The 21,298-nt window shown below is 35.9% G+C and overlaps 1 protein-coding gene across 11 annotated transcripts in view; it reads left to right on the forward strand.

Moving 5' to 3' along the window:
• Window positions 1-21,298, forward strand: part of WDFY3 (WD repeat and FYVE domain containing 3) — a 303,634-nt gene that overhangs the window by 202,414 nt on the left and 79,922 nt on the right. For 10 of the 11 annotated variants that reach the window (XM_055297102.2, XM_055297104.2, XM_063611171.1 and 7 more), the window contains 9 exons: window positions 330-403; window positions 487-648; window positions 2,546-2,640; window positions 9,100-9,220; window positions 9,446-9,663; window positions 14,520-14,755; window positions 16,244-16,378; window positions 17,777-17,956; window positions 19,978-20,211. In XM_055297102.2, coding sequence (XP_055153077.2) covers window positions 330-403; window positions 487-648; window positions 2,546-2,640; window positions 9,100-9,220; window positions 9,446-9,663; window positions 14,520-14,755; window positions 16,244-16,378; window positions 17,777-17,956; window positions 19,978-20,211 — 1,455 coding nt within the window. The remainder of the gene's footprint in view (window positions 1-329; window positions 404-486; window positions 649-2,545; window positions 2,641-9,099; window positions 9,221-9,445; window positions 9,664-14,519; window positions 14,756-16,243; window positions 16,379-17,776; window positions 17,957-19,977; window positions 20,212-21,298) is intronic. The other variant, XM_055297106.2, reaches the window with a different exon arrangement.

The following is a 21,298-nucleotide window of genomic DNA, read 5'->3' on the forward strand; positions in this document are numbered from 1 at the left end:
AATGTTTTATTTGTCATGTCTAGAGGTTTACTAGGGAGCTTTGGTTGTCTTTCATTTGCCTCCTTGTCATGTTCATGTTTTTCATTACATTCTTTAGCATATGGAGGATAATTGAATTCGCTTTGTAAAAGTGTGATAATTCCATCATTTTGGTCATTTTTTGGCCAATTTATAATGATTTTTTAATGCATACAAGTAGTTTTATAGAACTTTACAAAATAATAATTATATAAGTGAAATAAGTTCCATGTGTTGTATTGGTGTTTGTTGGTTTGGCATTTGGGTATTTTTTTTAACCTTAAATATACTACTGTTTTTATTTATTATAGGTCTGGCTCCATGCACCATATGAACTTCATCTTTCCTTATTTGAACACTTTATTGAACTGCTCACAGAGTCCAGGTATTAATTAATACCCATGGAGTTAATTATTCAGCTACAGAAAAGGTGATAGTACAATGTATAAAATCTTCTTTCTTTTATAGTGAAGCCTCAAAGAATGCCAAATTAATGAGAGAATTCCAGTTAATCCCAAAGCTGCTCCTGACTCTTCGAGATATGTCTTTATCCCAGCCTACTATTGCTGCTATTAGTAATGTCCTGAGCTTCTTACTGCAAGGTTTTCCCAACAGCAATGATCTGCTCAGGTAGGAGAAACTTCTTTGTCTTTGTCTTTTTATTAACTAAAAGTACCAATGAGGTTAAGATGGCTGAGATGAATGTAATTGGTTTTTATGACTGTGTAATAACACCTTTAATGTTAATACTATTCAAAATATTTATGACACATGAAAAACATGAATGAGACAATATCTTGCCTTGATGGAGCAAAACTAATTGTTGCCACTAGTGTATAATAGAATATTGGTGAGAAAAGATGTAGGAATTCACCCAATGAAATTGGCCTGGATATAAAGTATTCATTCTAGGAATTCTTGGTTCCCAATCCTATTTCCCAGGCCCTGCTAATTTTTAAATGTATGTGCACAAGCATGTATACACACTCCTAAATAGTGGGTGTGCCGCCTCTATTTTTTATTCTCTGTCATTCAAACAGATTATGGTATCTTAAATCTGTTGCATATCCACACTTTTTGTATGATATGAGTATTATTTTGCAGACAATGCAAAATGCGGCTTAAGGCATATTGAAGGCATGTCTGTAGAAATGTTCTTATGTTCACATGATAGTCCCCATTTTGGAAAATTTGGGGATTATAGAAGGAAAACAAGAAAAACAAACTACACAATTGAATATTTTTCAAGTAGAGAATTGCTTAAACTGGACTTGGTCACTACTGTTCGTTCATGTCATCTACTGAGTATCTCAGGTGAAATCACACCCATTTATTTAGTTATTCTCATAGACTAACCTCTAATCTGTATAGTTTGTAAATCACTCACTTTTTTATTAATTTGCCTTCAAAACATATTTTTAAACCTGGGGGGCTGGGCGCGGTGGCTCATGCCTATAATCGCAGCACTTTGGGAGGCTGAGGCGGGTGGATCATGAGGTCAGGAGTTCAAGACCAGCCTGCCTAACATGGTGAAACCCCATCTCTACTAAAAATAGGAATAATTAGCTGGGCGTGGTGGTGGGCACCTGTAATCCCAGCTACTTGGGAGGCTGAGGCAGGAGAATCACTTGAACCCGGGAGGCAGAGGTTGCAGCGAGCCAAGATGGCGCCACTGCACTCCAGCCTGGGCGACAAGAGCGAAACTCCATCTCAAACAAACAAACAAACAAAAAATCTGGTGGCAGATTTAAAACTTTAGCTTAAGAATTATTTTGGAGGATTATAATTATTATTATGTCAAGAATGTATATTTAAAGCAATTCCTAGCATTGTAATGGTCACTTTGCTGAAATTATTATTTAAACCTGTAAAAGTTTTTGTTTTTTTCCCTACTTTATAAATGAAGAAACATAGCCCCACGTCACATAATTTGAATGTGATACAGTCAGGGTGTTTTTTTCTTCTCCTGTTCCCCCTACTCCAGGAATTTAATCATATATGTAAACCCAAGTTCTTAACCGCTAGGCTACAGTGGATCCATCCAGATAATGTTAGGACATTCGAATATGGATCATATTGTTTGGTTTTTGAAACCATTTGCATGTTAGTACATTAAAGAATTCATATTTCGAAGAACTGTATTTTCCCCATATTTTAAAAGCATTATTTTATATAATGTTACTTGGGATGGTCCAAGAGGAAGCAAACTAAATATTATCACCTAATGGTCCTTAAAAGGCTAGTTAAGATAAGAAGCACAAAGACATGCCCCCACACTACTCTTATCTTTCTCGCTGGTGGTATGCTGTGAAGGACTGAGTGGGCAACAAGGAAACTGAAATCTCCAGATGATCAGAACGTGCATTTCTTTCTGCAAGTGAATAAAATGAAATGAGATAATGAAAAAAAAAAAAAAAAAAAGTACTGTTTTGGTTTTTATTTCTTTGTGTTTTGTTTCTTTGTACTTTGTTGTTGGTTTGGGAAGAGGAAAAAGAAAATCCATAATCTTGTTTTCCTTTGTTTAAAGATTTGGGCAGTTTATTTCTTCTACTTTGCCAACCTTTGCGGTTTGTGAGAAATTTGTAGTAATGGAAATAAATAATGAAGAGAAGCTTGACACTGGTAAGTTGATTCTAGAGCTTGGAGAAGATAGTGGTCAACTAAATATTATACCTTTTTTCTTCTGGCCCAAATTAGACCTGAAATATATGTGATTATATACAATATATGTATAACTTTTCTCCTTACATTCTGTTTTTGGCCCTTCTCTGATGTATTTGTCTTATATTAAGCCATATAGTATTGCGTACAAAATTTAATAGGGTGTGAATTTTACTTTAAAAATAAAATGTTTCCCATTTTTAGAGTATTCATAGCAATGTTTCTTTGAATAGCAAACTCTTCCTGTGTGATTTGAACATTATTTGGTTGTTTAAATGTGTGTATATCTCTTCAGAAACATACTTGCTAAACTAAATTATATCCATATATCTGTATTACTATTATTTTCACTTCCCTGTTAAGTATTTAGCAGTCACTGAGAAAAATAACGTATCATTTTATGTAAGTATAATATAAAAATAATTTCATAAGTTGTAAGTTCCTGGGTCCATGACAAGTACTTTTTTTGGAAACCTTTCCTCATTTAGTACATATATATCCCCCCTCTGTTCCCATATGTTTTTCTTGTTGTGTATGCTAGGACAGGAGAGTTGCTTGGAATGCATTGAAAGGACGTTTTTTTAGGTTGACCTCTGGAATTAAATTCTCAGAATCTTATATTTGTTCAGCCTTATTTGCATTATTACCCTATTACATTATTCCCAAATCATATCATATAGATTATTTCATTTAAATCCATACAACCCCATCTACCTGGAGGGTGGAGAAGAACTGTTGTAGTATCACTTCCTCCCAAAGGGGTTCTCCATGATGTCTATCCTTCCCAAGCACAGCCTCTCCTGTGCTTCATGAGTAAGAGAAAGTGGTGTGTTTACTATTTTCAAAGGAGAGATGGAGAGATTTGAAAAACTAAGTGACTTGCTGCAAATCACACAGTATGTTAGTGACAGGTTCAGGACCCTGACAGTTACATACTGCCAATTCATTTAGAATGATGTTGCTATTTCTCTGGTGAAGCAAATTAGCAGTGGATGAGAAGTATAAAGATCACATCAATGAATAACACTTATTGAATGCTTACTAAGTGCTCTATATAATTTTGTAATAACCATATGAAATAGGTACTATTATTCCAATTATACAAGGGAGGAAACTGCAGCCCAAAAAGATACAAGTAAAAGAAACTTATCCAATATCATACCATTGACTGTATGGGAACCCAGCTAGTCCAACCAAGCATTCTAAGCTTTTAACTACTACATTTTCCTACCAAATGCAAAGATTATTTCTAAGTTCTAAATTAATATAGGCTGACTAATTATAATTAGGTAGTGAAAGTTCTTTAAACATTGCTGAAATATGTAATGCATTTATTTCAAGTATAAAAAATATGTGGGCTGAACATGGTGGCTCACACCTGTAATCCCAACACTTGGGGAGGCTGAAGCAGGTAAATTGCTTGAGTCCAGGAATTCAAGACCAGACTGGGCAACATGGCAAAGCTCCATCTCTAACCAGGTGTGTTGGTGTGCACCTATAGACGCAGCTACTCAGAAGGCTGCAGTGGGAGGATCACTTGAGCCTGAGAGGTTGAGGCTGTAGTGAATTGTAATTGTGCCACTGCACTTCAGCCTGGGTGACAGAGTGAGACTCTGTCTCTAAAAACAAACAAATAAAAGGTGGGAAAAATATTTATCTGGTTTTCATATTTATTTGCTGTCCATTGAATTCAATAACCATAGTAGTGTTGTAAATTTTTCTTTCATATAGAACATTGAAGTAAGGATGTATAAATTAGTAAATTTTTCTTTTGATATGCCAAGTTGGTTAGACTGCTACTCTCATCAGCTTATTGTCATTTGAAATAATAAAGTCAGAAGCAAATTGCTAGTCTTGTTAGTGTATGATATTTATTATTTATTTGATATGCACTGAAGACTTTATTGAGTATAATATAATGTTCTAAAAAATGAAAACTGCGGCAGTAAGAAAAGGAGACATAAAAGTTGAATAAAAATTTTAATTTCTGTCTAGATTATTACTTTATTGTAGAAAAATTTAAAGGAAGTAGCTCTTAGAGTAAGTTTTGTGATACTCTTATTGATAAGGCAATTTGCAAATTACCAGTCTCTGTCTTCTTAGAAGAGGTGAGGATCTTGGGTTCTTCTTGGTGGCTTGAAGTAGTATCCACAATGATTAAGGTACTAAGTTAGCATTTTAAAGGACAGTTTAAAGGTACATTGTCCCAAACAAGTAAAAGTATATAACCATGAAACTTTAGCCTGAGCATTAGTTCTAGAAAGAAGGAAAGTATAGGAGTACCTCAGAAATATTGCAGATTTAGTTCCACACCTCTGCAAATGAAGCTAACATCACAATAAAGTGAGTCACATAAATTTTTTGATTTCCCAGTGCTGTAAAAGTTATGTTTACACTATACTGTAGTCGACTATCTGTGCAGTAGCATTCTATCTTTTAAAAAATGTATATAACTCGGCCGGGCGCAATGGCTCCCACCTGTAATCCCAGCACTTTGGGAGGCTGAGGAGGGCGGATCACGAGGTCAGGAGATCGAGACCATCCTGGCTAACATGGTGAAACCTGTCTCTACTAAAAATACAAAAAAATTAGCCAGGCATGGTGGTGGGCGCCTGTGGTCCCAGCTACTCAGGAGGCTGAGGCAGGAGAATGGCTTGAACCCGGGAGGCAGAGCTTGCAGTGAGCAGAGATCAAGCCACTGCACTCCAGCCTGCATGACAGAGTGAGACTCCATCTCAAAAAAAAAAAAAGTATGTAACTCCAATTCAAAAGTTTTTTATTGCTAAAAAATGCTAACAATCATCTGAGCCTTCAGCAAATTGTAATTTTTGCTGGTAGAGGGTGTTGTCTGGATATTGTTGGCTGCTGATTGACCAGGGAGTGGTTGCTGAAGGTTGAGGTGGCTGTGGCAATTTCTTAAAATAAGACAACAATGGTTTCAGGTGATGGACATGCTAATTATTCTGATTTGTTCATTACATATGGTACACATGTATTGAAATATCTTACTGTTCTCCATGAATGTATACAATTATATGTCAATTTAAAAAATAATAAAAGCAGACCGGGCACGTTGGCTCATGCCTGTAATCCCAGCACTTCGGGAGGCTGAGGCAGGTGGATCATGAGGTCAGGAGATCGAGACCATCCTGGCTAACATGGTGAAACCCCGTCCCTACTAAAAAAAATACACACAGAAAAAATTAGCCGGGCATGGTGGTGGGTGCCTGTAGTCCCAGCTACTCGGGAGGCTGAGGCAAAAGAATGGTGTGAACCCGGGAGGCGGAGCTTGCAGTGAGCCGAGATCGCACCACTGCACTCCAGCCTGGGCAGCAGAGTGAGACTTTGTCTCAAAAAATAATAGTAATAATAATAATAAAAGCAAAAAAAGACAATACAGTTTGCTATAACAATGGACTCTTCCTTTCACAAAAGTATTCTGTGTAGCATGCGATACTATTTGATGGCATTTTACCTATGGTAGAAGTTCTTTAAAAATTGGAGTCAATCCTTCCAAAAACTGTCACCGCTGTATCAATTAAGTTTATGTAATATTCTGAGTCCTTTGTTGTTATTTGAACAACATTCAAAGCGTTTTGACCAGAAGTAGATTCCATCTCAAGAAACCACTTTCTTGCTCATCTGTAAGAAGCAGCTCCTCATCTGTTAAAGTTGTATCATGAGACTGCAGTAATTCAGTCACATCTTTAGGCTTCACTTCTAATTCTAGTTCTCTTGCTGTTTCTACCACATCTGCAGTTACTTCTTCCACTGAAGTCTTGAACCCCTCAAAGTCATCCATAAGGATTGGAATCAACTTTTTCCAAGCTCCTGTTAATGTTTATATTTTGACCTCTTCCCGTGAATCATGAATATTCTTAATGGCATCTAAAGTGGTGAATTTTATCCAAAAGATTTACTTTACTTTGGCCAGATCCATCAGATAAATCACCATCTATGGCAGCTATAGCCTTAAGAAATGTATTTCTTAAATAATAAAACTTTGAAGTTAATTCAAAGTCAGAATTACTCCTTGATTCATGGGCTGCAGAATGGATGTATTAGCAAGCATGAAAACAACATTAATTTTTTTGTGCATCTCCATCAGAGCTCTTGGATGGCTAGGTGCATTGTCAATGAGCTGGTAGTATCTTGAAAGGAACCTTTTTTTCTGAGCAGTAGGTCTGAACAGTGGGCTTAAAATCTTCAGTAAACTGTACTGTAAGCAGATGTGCTGTCATCCAGACTCTGTTATTTCATTTAGCGAGCATAGGCAGAGTAGATTGAGCTTTATTCTTAGGGCCCTAGGATTTTCAAGATGATCAACGAGCATTGGCTTCCACTTAAAGTCACCAGCTGCATTAGCCTCTAACAAGAGAGTCAGCTCTGTTCTTTGGAGCTTTAAAGCCAGGCATTGACTTCTCCTCTCTAGCTATGAAAGTCCTAGATGACATCTTCTTCCAATAGGAAGCTGTTGGAAAAAAATCTGTTGAGAAGTCTGTTGGAGAAATCCGTTGTTTAGTGTAGTCACTTTCATGAATTATCTTACTAGATCTTCTGTATAACTTACTGCAGCTTCTACATCAGCACTTGCTGCTTCATCTTTCACTTTTGTTATGGAAATGGCTTCTTTCCTTAACCCTCATGAACCAACCTCTTCTGGTTCCAGCTTTTCTTTGTTTTTTCTTTTTGTCTGTTTATTTGTTTTTGAGACAGGGTCTCACTTTGTCACCCATGCTGGAGTGCAGTGGAACAATCATGGCTCACTGAAGCCTTGGCCTCCTGGGCTCCAGCGATGCTCACACGTCAGCCTTCTGAGTAGCTGGCACTATAGGTATGTGCTAACTCGCCCAGTTCATTTCTTCATTTTTTTAGAGACAGGGTCCAACTATGTTGCCCAGGTTGATCTCAAACTCCTGTACTCAAGAGATTCTCCCACTTCAGCCTCCCTAATGTTCTGTTACAGTCATGAGCCAGTGCACCTGGCCCCCAACTTTTTTTCTGCAGCTTTCTCAGCTCTCTCAGCCTTCATAGAGTTGAAGAGAGTTCAGGCTTTGCTCAGGATTATGTTTTAGCTTAAGGGAATGTTGTAGGTGATTTAGTCTTCTATCTAGACTAGTAAAACTTTCTATCAGCAATAAGGCTGTTTCACTTTTTTTTTTTTTTTTTTAATCATTGTGTGTTCACTGGAGTAGCACTTTCAGTTTTCTTTCAAGAATTTTTTCTTTGTATTCACAACTTAGCCTAACTTTTTAGCACAAGAGACCAGCTTTGGGCTTGTCTGATCTTTCAACATGCCTTCCTCTCTGAACTTAATCATTTCTTGCTTTTGATTTGAAGTGAGAGATACATGAGTCTTTCTTTCACTTGAACATCTAGGTGCCGTTGTAGGGTTATCAATTAGTCTAATTTCGATATTATTATGTCTCAGGGAATAGGGAGGCCTGAGAAGAGTGAGAGAGACGGGGAAATGGCCAGTCGGAGCTGTCAAAACACATTTTTTGTTTAAGTTCACTGTCTTATAAGAGTACAGTTTGTGGTACTTGTAAACAATTATGATAGTAACATCAAAGATCACAGATGACTGTAACAGATATTATAATAACGAAGAAGTTTGAAACATTCTAAGAATTACCAAAATAAGACAGAGACATGAAGTGAGCACATGCTTTTGAAAAAAAAAATGGCCTGATTGGACTTGCTGTATGTGTGGTTGCCACAGCTCTTTAATTTGTAAGAAACGCAGTATCTGCAAAATGCGTTAAAAGGTATGCTTCTGTGAGGTCTGTGACTCAATAACTCATAGCTCTGCTGGAGGAGAGCTGGGCCTAGAACTCTGGGTTGTTGATGCCCAGTTCTGTGTACTTGCAGTACTATCTGAGAATGTCTCGGCTCCATTTCTTCCTTTCTTCTCTAATTTCTCTTTTATGCGTTTGTGCGCCTTTGCCTTCTGTGCTATTTAATTCTAACTTTTCTTTATGTATTATGTTTACTGAATAAGTCTATGCTTCCTATTTTCAATTTTTAAATCTGGTAGATTTAACTGTATCTTTCAAAAAAGAAACTAAAAATTAAGGATTTGAGAGGTTAAGAGTCAGTGGTGATTATTATTTTTATTCACATGGTCCTCATTTGATGAATTTCCCCCTATTGGCAAGGCAAGGGGAATATTAATGTAAAAAAGATCTCACAGCCTTATTATCACTAGTTTAGGAAATGTCAAATGTAAATGAACAATTTTCGGAGTTCTAAAGAGAAATATTTAACTGACCCTTTTTCTTGTCCATGTTGGTGAAAAGCAGTCCTGGAGAAAATGTTTTCTACAAGATATATTTTTCAGTAAACTTTCCAAGAACTGTGTTGCATATTTTCTTTTAGCTTATTTACTAGGGAGACTTAATGTATTTATTTTTATTTTAGGAACTGAAGAGGAGTTTGGAGGTCTTGTATCTGCTAATCTTATACTTTTGAGGAACAGACTTCTGGATATCTTGCTAAAACTAATTTATACATCTAAAGAAAAGACAAGCATTAATTTGCAGTAAGTAAATCTTTTTTAAAAGTGATTATACCAGTTGCTACTACTAGTTAATTCATGTTAGGCAAAAGAAGGAATTGCCATTGACTTTAAATAGATTTTTTTAACTCTGAAATTTATAGTATCTCAAGAATGAAACTCGGTCTTCTTTTTCCTTTTTGATTTGAAATCCTAATTTCTGAAATTAATTTTGTTTTTTGTTTTTGAAATCCATCTGTCTTTGAATAGAGCTTGTGAAGAACTGGTGAAGACACTGGGTTTTGACTGGATCATGATGTTTATGGAGGAACACTTACATTCCACCACAGTTACAGCAGCCATGAGGATTCTTGTTGTCCTACTAAGTAATCAGTCTATTCTCATCAAGTTTAAAGAAGGACTCAGTGGTGGAGGATGGCTTGAACAGACAGATTCTGTCTTAACTAATAAGATTGGAACTGTATTAGGTATGGGACTTTTCTAGTCAGCTGCTTGAAAATGAGCTGGTGTGTTTTGTTTTATTTTTAAATTTTATGTAAACTTATCCTCTGCAGTTTGATCACCATTAAGGAGATATTAATTTTAATTAATGATAGAATGAAGAGCTTAGAAGATTTCAAATTAGGCCTTTTAAATGGCAAATCAAACTGAAGACAGAGATAAGATACTAAAATTTGAAAACTCAGGAAATTCCTCAAGATCTTTTTGTAGTATAGGCCTTACTGATCTGTAAGTAAATAATTAGCAAATTATCAGTAGTAGAACTAAATTAATAATAATAATAAATATTTATTTTGAGTACTTACTGTGTGCCAGTTCCTAAACACTTGCCAGGCAATAACATTTCATCACAATAACTCTGTGAGGTGCAAATACTATATCTGTTTTACAGATTAGAAAACCAAATTCATTTTACTCAGTTCCAAAGCCTGTGCTTTTAACATTTATGTTATATTGCCACACAAGGATGTAAGCTCACTAGTACCATAGCTATTTTCAGCCTATAACTGAGCATTTACGTAATGTTAGAAAATTGCAGTTTCTTATGCTAGATTTATTTGAACTCATATGTTTCCATTCATACTAGTAATATTACTTTGGAAAATATATATTTGAAGATAGTGTTTTTATTTAAAGGCAAAGTCATTCAGTTAAATAATTTTAAAAATACATTTGTCATGTAACATTACCTTGTAAATCATATCTAATTGTTGTTTGATCTTAAGCTGATATTGAGAATATCTATTTACCTTGGTCTGATGGGAAAAATAGGGATTAGAATTTAATATGTAATTTATTTATAGAAAAAAAAGTTTAAGTATCAGTGTTTAGGTGCTGCCTGTACTACTTCTTCAAACATGAAAGCAAATTATAGGAAGACAGATCTTTTTTTTTTTTTTTTTTTTTTTTTTGAGTCAGAGTCTAGCTCTGTTGTCCAGGCTGGAGTGCAGTGGCGCGATCTTGGCTCACTGCAAGCTCCACCTTCTGGGTTCATGCCATTCTCCTGCCTCAGCCTCCCAAGTAGCTGGGACTACAGGCGCCTGCCACCACGCCCAGCTAATTTTTTGTATTTTTTTTTTTTTTTTTAGTAGAGACGGGGTTTCACCATGTTAGCCAGTATGGTCTCGATCTCCTGACCTCGTGATCCACCCGCCTCCGCCTCCCAAAGTGCTGGGATTACAGGCATGAACCACCGCGCCCAGCCATAGGAAGACAGATCTTTCAACATAGTACTATTGTATTGTTATTTCAGATGTGAAGAATGTCTGAAGAAACTTTGTATGTGATAAAGGGAAAGTAATATCATTTCCATGTCACTGTGAAATGATTTCTAAAGAAAATTGTCTGCTTTATAATATACATTTTAAATGATCATCATAGGTACTTTTGTGCTCAAAAAGTAGATCACTATTTTACATGAACTCTGGGGAAGGATTTAATCTACAGATATAATTATTTTGAACATTTTAGTAGTAAGAAGTTTCATTTATTGGCCTTAATAATACCTACTGGAGAATAAACAGTGAAAGGCACAATTGAATGTGAGTTCTGTTGAATATGCAAGGTTTAAATGCCAATTGACAGCAATGCTTATTTTGAAGGCCAACAGCAGCAGTAGTAATAACGCCTGAGATTTATAATAGTACATTGTGGTTTGCAAAATTATTTCACATGTATCATCTCATTTGTCCTTCATGATTCTGGAGACAGGCATATATTTTGTAGTGTATAAGTTTTATTTTCTAGAAAATAAGCCTAATGAATATAAAGTAAGGATTAATTTCTCTAATTAGGAAATTAAGACTGTTAACTATGTAAGGTTAGTTCGCTAGGCAGTAATACTCTCTAAGAATCTGTCTTTTGTTAGTCCTGTGCTTTTTCTGTCCTGCGTCACTTTAGTAATATTAGAGAGAGGTGCTTTCACTGTATCTGACCTACCTGATTTCATGCATTAGAATCTTTTTGTCCTTCATTGGTACTTGCATGAGCATGCATATGCTGCTCCTATATCTAGGTATTCAATTTAAATTTAATTTCAATTTGACCCCACTTAACTTAATTTTCCCTGAATATCTATCTGACACATACACATTTTTGTGTATGTAAACAAGTGTACATATCAGCTCATTTGATTCTATTTCTCCTTGATCAGAATAGCAACCTATTTTTTTTTTACTTTTTTATTCACATTTATTGGTTTTTGTAAAATTTTTCTTTGTAAAAATAGATTTTCTTAAATTTTACTTTAAGTTCTGGGATACATGTGCAGAACATTCAGGTTTATTACATATGTATACATGTGCCATGGTGGTTTGCTGCACCTATCAACCCATCATCTAGGTTTTAAGCCCCACGTGCATTCATTGGGTGTTTGTCCTAATGCTCTCCCTCCCCTTAACCCCCACCCTACAACAGACACTGGTGCTTGATGTTCCCCTCCCTGTGTTCATGTATTCTCATTGTTCAACTCCCACTTACGAATGAGAACATGCGGTGTTTGGTTTTCTGTTCCTTTCCAGCTTCGTCCATGTCCCTGCAAAGGACATGAACTCATTCTTTGTTATGGCTGCCATAAAAATCTTTTGTGTAGCTGAAACTTGTATCTAAATTAATGCTTAATTGTGGTATATTAAGTATTCCTTAAGATTAATTATAGGGGAAAATAATGTGAGAGGAGAGGAAAATGAGAATGCCAGTTTTTTGTTTTTTTTTAGGACTTGCAGTGTAATCAAAATCTATTTTCCTATTTAATGTATAAAATACCACTTCATGTCTTTTGGTTTCTTTTTCACTTTTTAAAAAATTTTTATTTTTTAGAGATTGGGTCTTGTTATGTGGTCCAGGCTAGACTTAAGCTCCTGGGCTCAAGCAATCCTCCCATCTCAGCTTCCTGGGTAGCTGAGATGTCTTTTGATTTCTTAGAGCTCAAAACATTGTTTAATCTTATGATTTTATTTAGAATTTCTATAAAAAAATCAGCATGATCTTCTAATTAAGCCATTCTAATTAAGCCAATCTTTCAGAAATGTGGCAGTTTCATTAATGAGGGCAAAGAAAACAATAATTTTACAGACTCTAAAATGGAGAAATGAGTTGTCAAATCATAATGCCTCCACTTATGCCACATTGTGACTTTGAACAAATCATGTTTTCTATGTTGTAAAAATGATAATAGTAATTTCTACCTCACGTGTTCATTGTGATTAAGGAATGATATGGGAAAGAGCTTGTTAAATTGCTATATAATTTTTTTATTAATTAGAAGAGCATACTTTGGAAGTTAATTCACGTCACACTGAGGAATTGATTAGGATAAAATATTTTAAAAGCAACCTGGACATAAATTTTTCCTTTATTATATAAAATAGTGGTTGTAATATGTACTTTGCTGCACTCCAGAAAAAAAGAAGTTGAAAAAAATATGGATATCTTTGCTGAGTGCAGTCGCTCATGCCTGTAATCTTAGTGCTTTGGGAGGCCAAGGCGGGAGGATCATTTGACGCTAGGAGTTTGAGACCAGCCTGAGCAACATAGCAAGACCCTGTCTCTACAAAAAAATTTTTTAATTAGCCAGGCGTGGTTGCATGTGCCTGGGACTACAGAGTCCTAGCTACTGGGGAAGCTGAGGCGGGAGGATCCATTGAGTCCAGGAATTTGAGGTTAAGTGAGCTACGATCACGCCACTGTACTCTAGCCTGGGCAACAGAGTGAACCCTCATCTATTAAAGAATAAATAATAAATGTAAATATCTATTTGAAATACAGATTGTTTCAGACTGAAATCAATTCTCATCTATTAGTTGCTATTCACAAAAGTTTCCATTGAAAATTTGACTAACATTCACTGTGTACTGAGTACTTTCCTAGGTATGAGGTGAACCACATGTTTAGGGTGTACCCTGAGTTTCATTATAAAACAGAGGAAACAAGATTGATAGAAACACCGATGCCATAAGCTACATTAGTAAGAACTATCTCCTTAAAAAGCTGGGTTTCTAGAGGGAATTCCTGATGTTGAGTTTAGCCAGTGGATAGCTGCAGCCAGAACGGGCTTGGATATGCCATCCCACTGCCCAGCAGCTTTCCAACAGATTACAGATCATGTTGTGAGTAAAGATTGTTTTACTTACTCATTTAGTCTTATCTCTAAATTCATAGGTAATTTAAGGTTAACTAGTTTTTCGTGATTTTAGGACAATGAAATGTATTAACTATATTATAACAAGTTACAAAAATTAGCTGGGGGTGGTAGCTCATGGCTGTAGTCCCAGCTACTCAGGAGGCTGAGGTGGGAGGACTGCTTTGAGCCTAGGAGGTGGAGATTGCAGTGAGCCAATATCATGGTACTGCACTCCAGCCTGGGCAACAAAGCAAAACTGTGTCTCAAAAAAAAATAAATATATTATAACAAGGATATTTTTAAGTTATATTTTTGTAGCATTCTAAATTTTGGCTGTATTTTGGATTTCACTTTTTTCTTAGGGAACTACAAACCAAGAGCACTAGAGCTCTTCTGAGGTCTCATTTAATAAGTAGAACTTATAGCACCTTAAGAAGGATTTTCAAACTCCTTGTATCTTATTGTCTCAACTGTGTTTCAAAACCTATATCCTAATAGACAGGCTTGCTAAAGTCAAACAACTTGTAAAGTAAAACTTTTAACTGAAGATTAATTCAACAATTGAATACTTAATTGCCTATAGTAAAATGAATGTTCTGGATAGAAATGTTAACACATGCTGAATTACTTCCTCCTTTGTTAATGCAGCATGTTTGTTAGTTGCTAATTTTGCACTTACTGTTATATTTCCTCTTCTCTTAGGATTCAATGTGGGCAGAAGTGCTGGTGGGAGATCGACGGTCAGGGAGATTAACCGAGACGCTTGTCATTTTCCTGGTTTTCCAGTCCTTCAGTCATTCCTTCCTAAACACACTAATGTCCCTGCCCTCTATTTTCTCCTCATGGCATTGTTTCTGCAGCAGCCAGTTAGTGAGCTGCCTGAGAACCTGCAGGTCAGTGTGCCTGTCATCAGCTGCCGGAGTAAGCAGGGTTGCCAGGTAGGAATTATCTAGCAAGGGGTGCGTGAAATTATGTATTCCAAAGAATCACCGTAGGGTAATGGATAATCACTGTAAAACCAACTGTCATTTCCATCACTTTCCCCACATTTAAGGTTTGATTTGGGACAGAAAAATCTGAAAATAACACAGAAAATTTTCCCAAAAAGTCCTTTGTCCCTATTTACATTTTTTTCCTATGTGATTACTCTGTATATTATATATGCATAAAGACTCTGGATGATATTTAATGGTGATCTAAAGAACTCTTTTGTTATATGATTCATTTTATTTTATTTGTGAGACAGAGTCTTACTCTGTCACCCAGGCTAGAGTGCAGTGGCATGATCTCAGCTGACTGAAAATTCCACCTCCCGGGTTTAAGCGATTCTCCCACCTCAGTCTCCTGAGTAGCTGAAACTACAGTCAGGCACCACCGCGCTGGGCTAATTTTTGTATTTTTAGTAGAGATGGGGTCTCACCATGTTGGCCTAGCTGGTCTTGAACTCCTGTCCTCAGGTGATCCACTTCCCTCGGCCTCCCAAAGTGCTGGGATTACAGGTGTGAGCCATTGTGTCCAGCCTGTCGTGATTTATTTCTGCAGAATTAAAAATGAAAGGAGTGGCTTATATACCATAAATTAAATATCACTTCTCGAGTGGGTATGACAGGATTCTCAGTGCAAATTCGGATTAGGAAAAAAAAATTACTTAATGATAGATAGCATCCACATTAGGAAAACAGTAAGACTTTACTTGACTTCTAATTGAAGACTATTAAAGATGTCTATATATAGCTTATGTTTGCGGCACCACAAAGACTTGGGAATTTGGCTTTTAGACTCCACTACACTTCCATCCTAATGCCAAATGCTATTCAAATCAATTCTAGTAGTTGACAAAATCTTTTAAGTGTAAACACTTGAGTCTGTGCCATTAGATTAAATTAAGATACAGATTCATGCCTAGCAGTTGTATTGGTTATGCAATTTTTCAATATCCATGGTACCATAGTCATAAAGTTTATATATAAAACTGCTATTAATAAGTCTCAAATTAATTTTTATTTTATCAGATTTATCTGTAAGCTAAAATTAAAATATTGCTGAGAATGGGAAAGAAGTGAGCTTAATGTGCTTTGTTTAAAAGATCTTGCTTAAATTTATTGGTTCTATAATTTTATCTCTTGGCTAATTAACATGTATTTTATTTTTATATTCTTTAGGAAAAAGGTAGAAAGCAGTGTTTTTAACATAGGTACCTAAGGCAGGATACAGAATGATACACAGTATTCAATTTTTTTATATCTATAAAAATGAGTTTTAAAATGTAGGATGGAGGGGTACTAGTTCTTTATGTCTATATCATTGGTTACTTTTAAAAACAACAAAAAACTTAGTTTCGAAGAAATTTTAGACTATTAGAACTTATGAGGGTCTCTACTGAAAAATTAGTGGTGGCTAATATTTGCTCACTTTCACCTCTGCAGTTTGATTTGGATTCCATTTGGACATTTATCTTTGGAGTTCCTGCCTCCAGCGGAACTGTGGTCTCTTCTATCCATAACGTATGCACAGAAGCTGTTTTTTTATTATTGGGAATGCTCCGCAGCATGCTGAATTCAGTAAGTTCACTCAAAAGCCCAGGCCTGTTGAGAATTCCTCCTGCCTGGGACACTTTTTTGTAAATAGAGGAATTTTTTGGTAAAATAACTACTTATTTACTGCATGATCTCTGGAACTTCAGACTCTTATGTTAGACAAAGTTATGTCTAACGTAAGAACAGACTGTGTAGTTGTTAAGACCGTGCACTCTGGAGCCCTACCTGGGTTAAAATCTCACCTCTGGTACTTCCAATCTATTATCCTCAGTTATGTGCTTCAGTTTCCTGGTGTTTAAAATGCCGGCGATAATAGAATGCATCTCTTAGGGTATTTGTGAGGAATTAATAAGATAGTGTATACACATAAAGCAATTATAAACATGCCTAATACATAATAAGTGCTTCGTAAGTATTAACTTACATTATTAATGTAATAAAATATATAATGATGAGTACATATATAATGAGTATATATTTGTAGTATATGTTATTACAGTAATATGTTATTTCAACTTTTAAAGTCACTTTCATTTGGAGGTCAGAAATGTTAACAATACAAGTTTCATTTGATTTTGTTTTTGCTTTTCTTCTGCTCTAATTATGTCTAACTTAGAGATGAAGAATTGAAAGAGTAAAAGACAAATCTGATGTTCCTATTGATCTGACAGGAATACTGTGAATAATGACTAGATTTGTTTATACAATTTAGGATTGTGTTGTAACAGGAAATATTAACTTGACTCCTTGAATTACATGTACCTGACAAATCTAATTTCAGTCAAAACTATTGTTGTATCATCTAAGAACAGAACATTACCATTAAATGTATTAATTTAGAATGTTTTAGAAGTCTTGTTTTGGTGCCTATTCATAAACAACTATAAAGACATAAGAAAAGTTTTTTAAAAGATACTCTCTGGTCAGGTATCAGAAGATATACATTGTTCAGATATACAGTATTCATTTTTTTAAATCATCATCATTGTTGTATTACATAATGCTTAAGAGTGAGGCTCAGAAAGGTGAAGTAACTTCCCCACCTTTTATCTTACTCCTAACTTCCTAGCATGATGCACGATGGGGCAACATTAATGGTAATACAACCACTTTGGTACCACCAACACTCATGGTAATAATAATGAATAATCAAAACCACTGATTCTAGTTAGCAGACCTGTAAGTAATCCAATGATTAGACAATGATCCTATCAGTTCCTAAGGGGATTTTTTTTTTTAGCTAGTTTTTAAATTTCTTTGCATGTGTGTGTACATGTGTGTTTGCTCATATGTGTGGTTTACAGAGTTCTGGACCGTCAATATATCCAGTTTCATAAGAATATGGAGTAATGGATTTTTAAAATAATTTATAGCAGTGTCAATAACTGTAACACAGTGTTTCCTCTCATGTCCCCATAACAGCCTTGGCAATCAGAAGAAGAGGGATCTTGGCTCCGAGAATATCCTGTGACCCTGATGCAGTTCTTCAGATATTTGTATCACAACGTCCCAGACCTTGTCTCCATGTGGATGAGCCCTGACTTCCTGTGTGCATTAGCAGCCACGGTCTTCCCCTTCAATATTCGCCCTTACTCAGAGATGGTAGGAAAGGAGGAGGAAAATGTCAGAACTGGAATTAGTCTGTTTCAATGGTTGGCAGATTTTTTTGACAATCTTTTAAGCTTCTGACCAAGTTACAGTTTCATAACTTTATACATCACATCACCTCTTGCATTATTGTCTGGTGTCCCCAGCTCCCCACAGTTTCCTTCTGCTTTCTCCTAAAATCACAGTGAACTCTACTTCCTTTTCTCATTCACCATATTCTTGTAAGTTGCTTGTTAGTAATTTCCATTTTCAAGTAGTTGATTCATTTATTTTACGCGATGCCAGCTGTGTAGTTGTAAAATGTTCTTTTCCATTAAGATAACTCTAGTCCGACCAAATTTATTTATTTTTTTATTTTAGGAAGTAGGTATTTGCTGGATTTAACTTTTACAAATAAATTATAGGGTTGAAAGCAAATGTTGGTCCTTTCTTCCACCTGACTTTTCTTTTTTCATTAAACTTTTATTTTGCTTATTTTGTACTAACTTAAAAACTATTAGATTATAATCACATATAGTATAGATACTCTTTTGTCCTTTAAAATAAGCCCAAAAATTGTGTTAGCATGTACAATATCACATCTTCATATGCTGCCTTGTTTCCTGCTTTGAAAATGTATTCACGTGGAAATTCACTGAACCACATTTTTGCAGAGGCCTTGCCGGATAGTTTCATAACTTCAGAGTCTAAATACTATTGATTACAGTAACTAATAGTTCAGTTGACATGAATATTGATGACTTTTCAAAACAAATGAACTACTGTAGTTTACACAAAACCATATTTCAGGGGCTTGTACTTATCACTTACTTTTGCACGTTGATGTTGATTAGCTAATAAACTGTAAACATAAAACAGGTTTAAAAATAAATAGATAAAACACACCCAAAAGGTAGTTATTCCTCCATAGTACTTCAAAATTTCATGATGTTTCTTCATATTTCCACCATATACTCTAGGACCTGGGATAAGTGAACTTCTTTATACTAATTTTTCTCCATGTATAAAGGTGCAATACTTACTCTAAAATGGTGGGGATTTTTAGGAGAAAGGCAAATGTGACACATGACCTTAATACCCTGGCTCGTTTATAATTTTAGAATCCTTATTTTTGGTTTAAAAAAAAAAAAAAGACCTTCGATAATATATCAATGTCTTTTCCTTGTCAGCATCTTTTTTTTTTTTTTTTTTTTTTTTTTGAGATGGGGTTTCACTCTTGTCATCCCGGCTGGAGTGCAATGGTGGCACGATCTCAGCTCACTGCAACCTCCACGTCCCAAGTTCAAGCAATTCTCCTGCGATTCTACTGCCTCAGCCTCCTGAGTAGCTGAGATTACAGGCATGGACCACTATGCCTGGCTAATTTTTTTGTATTTTTAATAGAGATGGGGTTTCGCCATGTTGGCCAGGCTAGTCTCGAACTCCTGATCTCAGGTGATCTGCCTGCGTCAGCCTCCCAAAGTGCTGGGATTACAGGCGTGAGGCACTGTGCCTGGCCATCAGCGTCTTATAATTTGTTTGCTAGTCTCGCTGTCTGTCACTTGGTTCAAAATTGGCACCAGTATTTGTTGTTTTTTTTTTTAATTTATTTGGGGTTTTTTAACCTATAAAAAATGGATCAGCCCTTACATGCTACCATTATGCCAGATTTTTATCTGAAATTCTGTGACATTTGACTTCACAGTAGGGGTAGAGTTCAAATATGGAAACATATTTATCCTTATTTTATTATTCCATATATTTTAAGTGCAATTAGCCACAATAGACATATAATTCAACTTAAAGATGACATATTGTTAGTGGTCAGTCAGAAACACCGTATGTTGCATAACCATGACATATGGTGCCAGATCACTACCTTGAAAGGAAGGGTCGAGTAAAGCAGGGTGAAATAATGCGCTGAATAGCTTAATAGGTAGAAAATGCTGCTGCTACAGTTTTATTTTTAGGAAACAGAGAAGTAAAAATTTCAGAGTCTAATGTGATTACCCTATCTTTCCACTTGATTTTACTAGGTGACTGACCTTGATGATGAAGTTGGATCTCCAGCAGAAGAGTTTAAAGCGTTTGCAACAGACACAGGGATGAACAGGAGCCAATCAGAGTACTGCAATGTGGGCACCAAGACATATCTGACCAATCACCCGGCTAAAAAGTTCGTTTTTGACTTCATGCGGGTCTTAATCATAGACAACCTCTGTCTCACTCCTGCCAGCAAGCAAACTCCACTAATTGATCTTTTGTTGGAGGTAAAGAAAAAGAAACGCATTTACATCTCTTTTGCATTACTTTTTAAAGTAGAACATTAGTAAGCAAGCAAGTTCTATAACAAAGATTTCTAATTCCTCTTGTTTATGTGTAGGCAGAACATGTTATAGGCTGTGGAAAGTTCTTAATCCCACATGTACTTTAAACCCTATCAATTTGTTCTTTTCCTTCCCTCAAGGATGTCTCTAATTCAGTCCTTTATGATCCTTTCTCTAAGAGCTGGTGAACTTCTTCTGTAAAAAGCCAAATAGTAAATATTTTAAGCTTGTGGGCCATACGGTCTCTGTCACAACTGTTCAACTATGTTGTTGTAGCTAGAAAGCAGCCATGGCAATACGTAAGAGAATGAGCATGGCACTGTTCTGATAAAACTTTATCTACAGAAACAGCACAGGCTGGATTTGGCCCACAGGCCATAGTGTGCCAACCTCTTCCCTGGACATTAACAGTGCCTAGTGGCGTTGTCTTCTTACCTTATAATTTCCTACATCAATTTCTGTTACCTATCATTGCCAGGTATTACTGTTGTCAGTGTCCTGTGCAGCTTAAGACAGGGTGCATTGTACAGAATAGGTGCCCAGGATGCACTTGTTAAATTCCCCAAGGCAGCAAACTTCTAGGTTGCCTGCCTGCACATTCTCCTGACAATTGATATGAATCAACTGATGCATCAGAAAATGAGAGTGGCTCTAAGCCTTTAAGTGACCTCATTGCTGGCTCTAGAAATTAGCCACCCCAGAAAAGCATTAAAAAATGTTTACCTCGAAAAGTCTGAATATATCACAGAGAGAAAATTTAATACAATGTAATTAGTTGCATATACATTAATGTTCTTTTGACCAATTCATATAAATAAGATCAAACAGTCCATGCCAGGGGCTTTGAAAATAACATGTTTTATGAAAGAGTAGATCTGTAGAAAAGATCGCTTTTCTCCCTGAGGAACTTCACTGTCTCTCAGCAGTTTGACAGCTGAACCTGAGATTTTTTTTTTTTTGTGCTCCCTCTAGTGGCTAGTACAGTTAACTTATAAATAGCAACCTGAAAACCACATGTTTATCTTATTCA

This window comes from Symphalangus syndactylus, chromosome 10 (genome assembly GCF_028878055.3).
Source record: "Symphalangus syndactylus isolate Jambi chromosome 10, NHGRI_mSymSyn1-v2.1_pri, whole genome shotgun sequence".
Taxonomy (NCBI): Eukaryota; Metazoa; Chordata; class Mammalia; order Primates; family Hylobatidae; genus Symphalangus; species Symphalangus syndactylus.